The 12,004-nt window shown below is 46.7% G+C and overlaps 1 protein-coding gene across 1 annotated transcript in view; it reads right to left on the bottom strand.

The window, feature by feature from the left end:
• Positions 1–10,961, bottom strand: part of SALL3 (spalt like transcription factor 3) — a 22,947-nt gene extending 11,986 nt beyond the window's left edge. The window contains 1 exon segment of the mRNA XM_037381969.1: positions 10,698–10,961. Coding sequence (XP_037237866.1) covers positions 10,698–10,776 — 79 coding nt within the window. The 5' untranslated portion in view covers positions 10,777–10,961.
• Between the last annotated feature and the right edge of the window lie 1,043 nt (positions 10,962–12,004).

Genomic DNA, 12,004 nt, shown 5'->3' with positions numbered 1-12,004 from the left:
TGGGTCTGTATCCCTCCTGCCCTCCGCTCCCAAGCCCCAAACCCAGGGAGCATACTTTTCAAATGACCAATCTAAGTTCATTCAGCTCTGCATCTGTCTTGAAATAGTCAAGGACTGCTGCTGAAAAATATTTTAGAGCCATTAGGGCTTTTTTGTTCCCCCACATCAACTTCAAAGCAGGCACAAAAAGAACCTCACCATAGTATTTTCCATGTAGGATAAACGATTTTGGCATTTCTTAAGAAAACAAACAAGTTCAATCTCTCTGAAAGCTGCACCTCCCTGCCCTGGTAAGCAAGCAGGTGACACAGGCGGCACTGAGGGAAGCGCTGTTTTGCCATCGGTGACGGTGACAGTACACTCCCTGCACAGCACGCTGGGGCCACTAAGATGCTTCGCAGAGTGACAGACCAGGGGCTCAGTCCAACGACTCCTACCCAGAGAAGCAGCCTTTACTCGCACTGGGAACCACCACCGAAATAAATGGGAGCGAGAAAGTAGGAACCAGTCACACAAACAGCACCCCTGAGGTCCTGCCCCAGAGAAGCACTCCACGGGGGAAAAAGCAAGACTGAGAATAAAAACTGCTGAATATTTTTTAATGTCTATAAATGTGCGTTGGAGAAATGGACATTGCCCTAGTATTTCACAAATAAGGTTTTTAACATCCCTGTCAGTAGAACTTATTAATACGGAAGCACCAGGGTACTGTATCTGCTGTTGCTTTTGAAGTGTAAGTCTTCACCGGCTTCAACAGGGAGTAAAGCCTGAAAGCATACGCCTCCCCACAAAAGGGTATTTTTGTTGTTTGGGAAAAGTCGATCACTTTATGAGTGACAGAAAGAAATACCAAAATTTTGTAGTTACTCCAGATTATTAAAAACATTAAAGGTTAAAATATTAACCTAAAAATTATTTTTTGGGTCTAGTTACAGCATATACCAATTACAGGAAAACACAGCCTTTTGCATACTTCCTTATGATTTACAGTTTGCTTCGTTTTCTGATAAACTATGACGTGCTTAAATCCACCACGTACTGAAGAATTTAATCTTTTCATTTTCCTGAAGAGAAATAGTAATTTTTATTCTTAGAGTGAGGATGTGGTGCAGTAAAAATTTGCAGGGACTTTTCCGGAATTAATCGAGCACTTGCTTAATCTTATAGACATGGGCTGAATTTTGCAGTTCTTAGTACACAAAAGGTGTTGAATAGGAGTTTTGTCAAGCAGTCAGGATCTCAGCCACTAATAACCTCTCAGTTATTTTCTTTTTCTCATTAGTAGTCTAACAGCTAACAGACTAATCTGAGGCTGCTACGGGATACAAGATGAATTACAGCACGTAAAGCTTACCCTATGAAAACAGGTGAAAAACGGCAGCAGCATCTCTCAGGTGGTACCCAGGGCAGGGGGCTCAGCGGGTACCAACCGGTGGAGCTGCAGGGGCCCCAGCAGCGCTCTGGCGCTGGGCATCGCTGGGCTCTGGCCCTACGATCAGCCCACAGAAACACAAACGCAGCGATTTTGAGAAAGTCACTTTGGGCTGGAGCTGCCCGAGGCTGCTCAGGTGCTCTGCTGGCTTGGCGAGGGGGGTACGGGGGCTGGCACCCCGACGCAAGGGGTGTACAGGGGGCTGGCACCCTGAGGCAAGGGGGGGTGTCGGGGCCTGGCACCCCGAGGTGAGGGGGGTACGGGGCCTGGCACCCCGAGGCTTTGCTCTGCCCCCTTTACCAAGCTCACCGGCCCCAAGGCATCCCCAGCTGGAGCAGTGCATGGCTGCAGGGAGGATGGGGATGGCCTGCTTCCTCGCATACCTGAGGAAGGGAGAGGGCTCAAAGGGTGCCGCAGGTCCCCCGGTCAACGTGTAGAGCTGAGAAAAAAATTGCCACAGCTTCTGACCTCATGCATGCAGGATTTTTCAACCCAGCTTTACTAATTCTGAATTTTTATCGCAGGCATATGTCTGTCTGCCCTGTGTGAGAAGAAAGCCTCTTGCATGATGTGCAAGGGAAAATACAGTGAATGTATGCTTCCAAAACGCTGCCATCTACTTCTGCGACACAGACTGAAATTAAACATCGCATTCTAGTCAGCTTAATTCTGAAAACGCATGCTGTCTGTGAAAGGCCCCCTTCACTAGGGCTAGTTGCTTCCAGCCCCGCAAAAGCCCCAATCAAACACCGGGTTTCATCTTTGCTCCAGAATCTTTTGATTTTGTCTCAACTTAAATCACTTGTAGTTCTGTACACGTGAATGGCCTGAAAAGCACCTTTTCAATTATATTAAATGAGGACTACTGCAATCAAATGTTCCCTGACAATTGGGTATTTTGTTGTATTTTGTTACTCTGTGTCACAGAGCCCCCAAATTACGTATGATTCATAAGACACTTGAGTAAAACCAGGTAAGAAAACCAACATTTTCTAGGCTTTCATCTATTTCATGTTGCTGATTCCTTCCTGAAGCATTCAAGCAATGTAAAGGAATCCAACAAATGCGTGAGCAGAATATTTTCTGAAGCTTCTTTTTGGGCTCTATGCAGTAATAATAAGGAAAGCATAGAAAAGTGTTGTATGAATTACTATTACTCCTATGTTCAGAGCTGCATAATTGAGACAATATTTTCTACATGTGGGAATCTCAGGAATAAAAACCCACCCCACTGATCTTTCACTGAGCAGCAGTGTACAAACTGGGAAGAAGTTTCAGAAAAAACTGTGTTTGCTAACATTAGCTGATGCTAAAGATAAAATGTCTGCTAACTATGAAGACAGATGTACAAAATGCTCTCACATGCAAATCCAATAATAATTTCAAAGTGCAACTCACAGCATTTTTATCTATTTAAACAACCAATGTTATAAATAAAACTCTGAGCATGGTGCAGCGATACAGGACAATTATTTACTACTATCATCAGAATACACAAACTTATTTTTGCCTGAGCTCAATTGAAATAAAATAAGAAAACATATTTTAAAACACTCATAAATTTGTTTTCAAAATTATACTCATTTGGAAACAGTAGCCTTGTAGCAACGTATTGATCCTTGAGAAGAACAGTATTACTTTTTCCTTAGCTTTATCATCTCTTACAATTGGCGGAGCTTTTAAAGAAAGTTTTCTTAAATTGTTAGAACACGTTTATTTTCTTGCAAATTAATTCTTTTTAACTCTTTATGATAGCTTTGAATCCCATAAAAAAAAGATGAATTATCACATACTGAGCCCAAGCTGTGAAACAGGAGGAGACAAATAGAGACCCCTACTGTGTTTAACAATGTAGAAGAAATTCCAGACTCAAAAGAAAAATTTTCTGTCCTTTTTCTCAGACCACAGAAGCTGTTAGTGCGGATGTGAACAGTGGAGGGCACTCTTGCTATGCAAAACCTAGGACTGACCTGGCATGCTGGGTCTGAGCTGTTCAGTAGCCTAAATCTCAGAATTTGTTAAGTAACAGCCACCTGTGGCACAGGCACGAACTGTATTCTGCTGAAAACATTTGCAGTTTCTAATCTGTGCAGTGAAGCACTTCGTTATCTCAAACACTGGCACCTTTCTACGTGTACGCAGATGTGGAACAGATGCAAGCCTCACAAATTGTTTGGAATATCTGCACAAGGTATCATATTAAATAAGACCTGCGTTATGTTTTTCACAACCATATAAACTGCTACTCGGTTGGCTGTTACAGCATGTATACATTAATTTCGGCTTGCATAGAATTTGTGTACCAATATGCTGATGTCTGCAAGAACCAAGTTTATTTGGAATGCAACAAGTTTTATTTGGAATCCTAAAAAAACCCCAAACTAGTTCAATGCTTTTAACATAGCCGGTATGAAAAAGACACTGAAAAAAACCAAACCAAAACAAATAGACTGGTTGAAAGCAGCAGAACACTAGATTATGCATACCTTTCCTATTTGGAAAAGTATATAATTAACTACAACTTAAACTACGCAACTGTAACACCCTGCAGAATGAAGCCAGCCACTCTCTGAACCACCACAGAGACGCTAACAGCTCTGTGCTTGGGGGCTCACAGCAAGCGAAGCCAAGGTGAGGACCAGTCCTGCATCTCCTCAGCATCTCAAAACTCAACTTACAAATACTGGCCTCAATGGCACCACTACTTTGAGTAAAATTACTCACATGCAAGGAGCGCTTGGAAGAGCAAACCCAGCGTGGTTCAACACCAGTTGGGCAGCTCAGTCGTTTTGCTCATTTACCGTTCTTGTCTACTGCTGCATTGCACAGGATAGCAAAGCACGTAAAGATCTAAACAAATTCGTTAGCTTTCACCATCTGCAGCTTTGGTGACTTTACTGCATCAACAAAATCATAAAATAAAATTATCAAATGGCACAAGCAGAAGGTATCTCCTGAAACACTGAACAGCAAGTCAGTTTTGAATAACTGGGAAAAAAACCTGGCACCTGCAGGGTTAATTAAGCAGCTCAAGATGCTGGGCTTCACAAAAGGAAACCTTTTTCCTTCTTGAAGAACTGTAAACACTTGTGCTGAACTAGATGGGCATTTGATAAGCTGTACAGCATGTAGCAAACTCCGAGGGATCTCTAGTTAACACTCAAATTCAGTGTTAACACTTAACAGAACAGTGGTAAGCCGTGCTGCCAAGGTCAACTGCACAGATGTACTAATTGTATTATGAGCTTGACATCTAGTGGCCACCCCTGGCAGGGCAAAGCAGGCAAAGGTTAAATCAGCAAGCCTTGTCAGAGCACTCCTAACTACCCACCCTCGGGGAGATCCAGAGGAAGCTTGCTGGCACTCTGCGCCCCCACCTTCTCCCGGCTGCAGGCTGAGCTCCTGCAGCAGCCCGCTGCGCGGCCGCGCAGGGCAGCGCCCACCCGCGCAGCACCCACCGCGCAGCACCCATCCCCGCAGCACCCATCCCCGCAGCATCCATCCCTGCAGCACCCACCCTGGCCAGCAGCTCCTGGAGGAGGTCAACAGCCTTCCCAAATATTTTGGGGTGCCTCGCTCTCTGTGTCAAAAGTTTGGAATGTTTTTGGTGTTTCCTTTTCAACTAGTGATAGGGTCCACATTTTTTTTTTTTTGGGGGGGGGGGGGGGGAAGACATCAGTATTGCAGACAGACAGGCAATCACCACTTCAGAAGGGCTCTTTTTAGAGATTTCGCTTAAATCTCTTGCCTACCCCATAATAACTGTTGTTCATGTGTGCTCACTTAGTGTACCCTAACTACAGCAAGGAAATACTAAAGACCCCGCTCTTCAGCCCACCACTTTTCAGCTTAAAAGCAACACAATTTTTAACTGTGTTTCATGATAGTTTTCTATCACCTTTTTCAACAATTATTTTTCTGGCTTTCCCAATTCTGAAGGGGTTTTCCTTGGTAAGAAGAAATGTACTCCATGTCCAACAGCACTGTAATTGAACCAGCTCCTAAAAATCTATTTTGAGCTAAATTCTCTATTTTTTTTGTTAATGGAAAACCTTCACTACATTTAGTGGGAAATTTTAAGAGGGTGAAGAAAACAGCATTCTGGCCCTTTACATTTAAATGTACAACTCAATAAAAACACACTGCTGGAACTACATTTACTCATGCTTTCTCTGAAAAATAAGTATTACAAATTACTCGTCTTACAAATGCAGTATTATTAAAGAAATTAGTTTTACATGCTCTATTTGGGGAAACATGTCAGTCCTCAACTATTTTAATGTCATGCCAGACCTGGTTTATTATCAGCAAAAGTGATTGACTCATATCCTGACTGATGGATAGTCAACAGATATGCTTGTCCTGGCTTGGCAGTCAACAAATCAAATAAAGGAAAGATATGCACAAAATCTTCCCAAGATCAAACTATTTTTCAGAAATGGCACTAATACTCATTACTAATTTGTTTATTTTTACTCTTTTCTTTTTAAATGCCACCCATTTTTTGAATTGTAGCTTTTCCTCTTTCTTAGGGATGGAAAAGTCATTTTCAGCAGCTAAGTGTATGCATATTAATAGCTTAATTACAAAGAATTTAAACCACCACCTTCAAAATTTCCTCCCTGCCACCCCAGATGAGGAGCCCTCGTGCCCACCTCGGAGGTGGTGAGGCTTCCTCGGGATCAGCACCACCAGGTAAAATCTGACCCAGTTTTGGCTGCTTTCACTGTTACACAGACACCAGCACATCAGCTGATTGTTGTACTTTCCTTATTATTCCAAATTTTTCCTACTGCTAACACAGTTCAAAATGTAATATTTTAAAAATTATACAAATACAGATGTTACATAGTTTGAATGTTAAGCCTCTACCATAAGAGCAGAACTATTGATATAAAGTTTCAATTGCCATTTCTTATCAAAGGGGCAATTTATAGCAATACTTAATTTGGCCTTTATTTTTCAAAACAAAAAGCCTTCTCTTGCAATGGCCTCAGAACAAACATTTGCAAAAATCACCCAAGTTTTATGTTTACTGACAGCTGCTTGTGACTTCTCAAGTTTTAAAAGCAATAGCGTCTAACCGATATGCAATAACCTCTGTTTTGCACGTAGGAATGTCCTTCCAAAATGTGTTTTTACGCTCAGACGAAGTTGGCTGCTCCACAAGAGCCGCGCTGCTGCTGGAGCGAGCATGTGTGCTGTGTACATGCTCCAGGAGAATAACCGAGTGCAGTCACGAGCTGCTCAAAACTGCACAGCCCAATCCCACTCCATCAGGATGAAAAAGATCCATTAGTTTAAACTATGCTGCATGCACTTAAGAGTGGGGGTGGGGAGCAGGTCCAATGCTTAAAGAAATGATTGTAAAAGGCACATTAGAAAACTGTCATTACACAGTTCACTACAAGATATCCCTTCCACCTCCGACTAAACAACAATGCATCTTTGCCAGAAACTTCCCATGAAAAAGTCCAAAGCATCATCTGTCACCACCCTTACCAGAACCTCACTTGCACACTCTTAAGAATCACTTCTCAGCACTACAAAAAAACCCTTTTATTATCCCTACTTTAAAAACACAAACCCTGTATCTGTGGTTTAACATAAATATTAATTGGAGTTCAAGTATGTGCATTATATCTATAATTCTGATTCGTTTGTAATCTGTTGAATTAGGCAAGTGTATTAGAAATGTAATTCCAGCTATTACAATGCTTTACATTTACTGGGAAAACGAGATTATTGTGTTCTACAGGCAGTCATCTGAGTCCTGCTGCTGCTGGTTTTAAATGATTTCCATCATATCTTCTAATTTAGTAACCTCAAAGTGTGGGGTTTTTTTTAAATAGGTATCTTTTGTTCACTCTTCAACAGTGCAATTATTCAAGCAATATATCATGGCCAGCTGTTTGTTAACACTTCCTTTTGAAATTATTACAAAATACATTTTTAGCATTATCCTTCTGACAAATAATTTCAAACGATTCTGAATGTAAATCTGTAGCTGATGACATTGCTAATTATCATCAGATTTCCCACAGTTTCTCACCCCCATGACACTGCCCTGTTTGAAGGCAGTTGTGTGATGCTGTAGCCCATGCTGGCTATAAAATCATTTGCTCTGATTCTAAAACTTCTGGGCCCACGTTAGCACCAAAGTTATGGCGAGACCAGGCGACTTAAAATGCGGCCTAACACTGGCCGTGCCCCTGCTCCCCGCTGTGCCGGCCGCCTCTGGGCTCCAAGGGCCACCTTCATGGGACGCTCATTTTTAAAAGCTTCGCTTAATACAATCTATTTTGAGGCGATATTAAATGCGATTTCATTAAATAAATAATCAGCTTCGCCTGCTTAATCTCACGTTAACAACAAGTTCCACCTCTGAAGATAAAACAGCCACATCACTGAAAAGGCTCTGAGCAGCAGGCACCGCTGCTGGAACAGCTCGCCTTCTGGAAACGACAAATACCCTGGCACCCTGCAAACTATTTTTGGCCTGTTGCAAAATGCGCTCAGGAACTGTAGCAATATCTTGATTCCAGCCCTGAACAGAAACGAAGAGCACTGACTTGACAAGAAGTGCTTTAATTCACGAGATCTGGAGCGGTCATTATATCTGGCCTATAAAACTGCTTTCAGTATAGCAATCGTTAGGCTTCCTAATATAATGTGTAAATGATTTACACCACACCACAGTGCACCAGATAGCTCCTCTGCTCGTGTGTCCTGCCTCCACCTTACTCACATTTCCCAAATGAAAGTGCAAAACCAACAGCACTACTTTGGCTTGTTAATTGTTAACTATGCAGGGTTTCACTCTATTAATTAAAATATGTTTTAATAAAAGGAAACATAGCACATTTTGATAACGGCCTTCTAAGGCTGAAAAGTATTTACATTGTTGCATTTTAGGGCTGCTGTGAAAGCCGATTTTGTGCTATTCAGGGACCACAATAATAACGCTTTAAAATTCCTCACTGGGATGCAATGTAGTCCTTTTGATGGAAAGACTGTCTTTCTCATTCGGCAGAAATAAATCCATTCATTTGATCATGTAGTCATTGAGGGCAATACAAAACAAACCAAGTGTGAGAAATTCTATGTGATGAAGTAAACAAAACAAAACCCCCCCAAAAAAGGGAAAAAAAAAAAACATTTCCATGACAAAAAGATTCTTTGTCCTTAATCTACCCACCATATGCAAGCGTTTCTTTTTAGCATATCTCTTGTTCTAATCTCGGGTGACATGGCTACATAGATAAGATTCACAAAACAAAACAAAAACCTAGTTTAACAATTTTTTTAAATTTATTGACTTGCCAGGAGTGTCATAATGAAGTAGCAGCGTTTTATTTTTCTGAGCTGAAATGGATTCAGAGCATGTAAAAGTTTATAATGCCAGTGATCAATTCTTAGTCCTAGCACCCACCCCAACACAGGCTGGGCTCAACAAATGTTGTTGACATAATAAAATTCTAGTTCTCATCTGTTTGCCTATATTCAATTATTTTATGCGACCACCATTTCCTAAGAAAAAAATATTTTTTTTTTTGCAGATGCCCCGCTCTGCTCCTCGGCTGTGACACACGGGAGCGTTTCCCTGTGCCTGCTGTTGTGAGCACCCCAGTGGCTTTTCCCGGAGCGGTGGCAGTAGCCCCCTTAGCAGCCCTGGCCAGGGTGGGACTCCCTCCCTGGCTCCCCAAACGCCCTGGGAAGGAGCAGGAGGCCGAACGATTTGCCAGTCTGACAGATGTTTTAACCTGATGAAGTGGATTCACGCTGCCTTAAGCTTCAGGGCTGTAAAGTTCAGATACAATAGTCAAAATCCTCCTCGGGCTGCAACTTCGCTGCCTGGCTCTCCCCACGGATGCACCCTGGAAGTCATTCTGGGTTTGAAGCAGAAATGGGGTTTTTCTTTCTTTCCGAAGGGAGGGAGAGGGGGCAGAGAACAGCAGAGCCAGGGCCTACACCGCAAGCAGAGAACCTGGGGCTCCCACTCGGCCAGGCGAGCAGCTGGGCGAGCAGTGGGCTCTGTGCACCGAGGAAAAGAAAAACTTTCAAGTGGAAGCTCTCAACTTAGCCCAGGAAAGTGCGCGTGGGGTGTGGCGTGCTTTTGCAGGCTGCAATGCCAAGGGCTACTAAGGAAACTAAAATAATTTTTAAAAAATTAAAAAAAAAAAAAAGGAAGGAAAAAAACCCCTGCAGCCCTCCTCTCGAAAAAAATACAGCACAGTGGAGACAGGAGTGACCGCAGCCCGCAGCCTCGCCGCTCTGGACACTTGTTCACCAGCAGCCTGGGCACCCAGATGCATAAAAGCGAAGCGTGCGCGTGCCTGCGTGCGGGGAGGGCGCGGGGAATGGCGGATGGGCGAGCCCCCCCCAGCGCCGGCAGCGCCCGCCGGGGGCGCCCCGAGCCCCCCGGGACCGGCCACCCCGCAGCACAGCCAGGAGGCCGGGGGGGAAAGGCGGGGGTGGGTGGGGGTGGTGCGGCCGAAGAGCTCAACCTCCTCGCAGATAATGCAATGAGCTCCGCAGCCCCCGGGGCGCCCTGCCCGCGGCCCCCGGGTCCTCTGCCTGCGGCCTTCGGGGTTCCCTCCCCGCTGCCGAGCAACGGCCCCCCCGCGCCGCCGGGGCAAGCGGGGGCAGCGGCCGGGGCAAAGCCCCCCCAGCCTGGGCCGGGCTGCCCGCGGGGGCGGCCTCTGGCATCGGCCGCGGCGGGGCTGCCCCGGGATCCCCCCCGGAGCTGGGGACCCCCCCCGGCCCCGGAGCCCGCAGTCCCGGGCAAGGGCATCCCGGCCGCCCCAACTTCGCTGCCAGCGGGGCGAGGGGAACATGGCTCCTGTCCGCACCGGTGTGTGTGTGTGTTTGCGTGTGCAGGAAAAAAGAGGTACCCGGAAAGCCGGGGGGGGAGCGCAGCGGCGGGAGGCGGCGGCAGGCGCTGCGCCCGGTGCCCGCTCCCGCTCCCGCAGCCGCCCGAGCCCAGCGCGGGAGGGCCGGGCCGCCGAGCCCCGCCGCGGCACCGCGCTGGTGAGGCCAGGCGGGTGTACGGGGAGGGCCGCGGAGCCGGGGGGTGGGCGGCAGAAACTTGGCTAAACTGCGAACTTCTCAGTTCCGCTGCCTCTCCCCCAGCTGCTCTAATTCCCATTCTCCCGCTGCAGAGCGATCGCGCTCCCCTGCTCACCATCACCGTAAACCCACCTAGCTCGGCCGAAACGCGCTCACAAAAGAAGAGAGAAGGAGAACGCGGCGCGGGAGCCCTTACCGTGCTCAGAAACTACCTCCGCTTGCAGCTCTTCGTCCGACTTGAGATGCTGGGGTTTCGCTTGCTTTCGACGAGACATGCTGCTAACTGAGCCGTCTTGACTCTGCTTTTTGCAGTGGCATCAGCGACGCGGAGGTGGGAAGGGGGGAGGAATTGGGAACGAGGGAATGGGGCTGGAAATAACTGTTCGCAAATAAAAGTCGAGTTGCAAAACAAACCAAACAACAACAGAAAAGGCAACCAACCAAGCAAACAACAACAACCAACAAAAAAAAAAGAGAGAGAGAGAAAGAAAAGGAAAAAAAAAAAGGCAAGGCTAACCAGCCAACCAAACTGGGAGTGAGTGGGTGAGCGGGTGAGTGGGTGAGCGAGTGGGGGATTAGCCGGGCGGGGTGTGCGCGGTGCGGCGGGGAGTGCGCGGCGGGCTGGGGCGGCTGCGCGGAGCGCGCATGGGGCTCTGTAATTATGATTGTGAATAATGCATGGCGATTAATGGTGCTGGGGGCGAGCGCGGATTGGCGCGGCTCCAGCGGACTCAGGCTGCATATGTAAATGAAGGACGGGGCTCCGCAATTAGCCGCTTCGCTCCGCCAAATGATGCGTCTCCCCGGCACCGGCAGCGCCGCCTGCGAGAGGCACCGACCGCGGCGGCGGCAGCAGCGGCGGCGGCAGCGACACACACGCACCGCGCAGGAGGGCTCTGTTTTGCACACACTTTACACAACATATGTGCAAGGTTCACTTGCTGAGGGAGGTCACGATCTTCGCTTTTCTGTCTTTCTCTCTTCCCCCCCGGCTCTCAGTTTCTTTTGCGCTGCTTTTTGCTTTCTTTTCCGGCGGTTTTGTGTGTGTGTGTGTCCCTTCTTTCTTTCTTCACATCACTCTGCGTCCTCTTCAATCTTGGTCTCTTTCCCCAGAAGTTGGTCTGCAAGGCATCTGATTTCTGTGTGCGTGTGAGTAATTTCTCCCCGGGAGGAAAGAAACTTTTGTGTACGCTTTTTCCGTGTTCCTTTGCTGTTCGGTGCCCGTGTGCGTTGCTTTGCTCTTCTCTCCCTTGATCTTCACACGCCTGCCTTTAACCCGTCCTCCATCCCGCCTTCCCCGCCGCTCTCTGTCTCCCCTTCCCGGGTGACTTTTGTTCCCTGCTCCCGGAGCCGCACGCACGCACACGCCGCGGACCTCGGGCAGTTTTCCCTTTCACCTCTCCTTCCTCCTTCTTTGTCTTGCAGCTTCTCCCTCCGAGCAGAGCCTCCCCGCTGGTGGTGGTCACTTCCTGTTGTCCATTGGTAGGAAGTTTTTTTTTTTTC

This window comes from Falco rusticolus, chromosome 3 (assembly GCF_015220075.1).
Source record: "Falco rusticolus isolate bFalRus1 chromosome 3, bFalRus1.pri, whole genome shotgun sequence".
NCBI lineage: Eukaryota > Metazoa > Chordata > Aves > Falconiformes > Falconidae > Falco > Falco rusticolus.
This window is presented reverse-complemented; position numbering and strand designations above follow the sequence as displayed.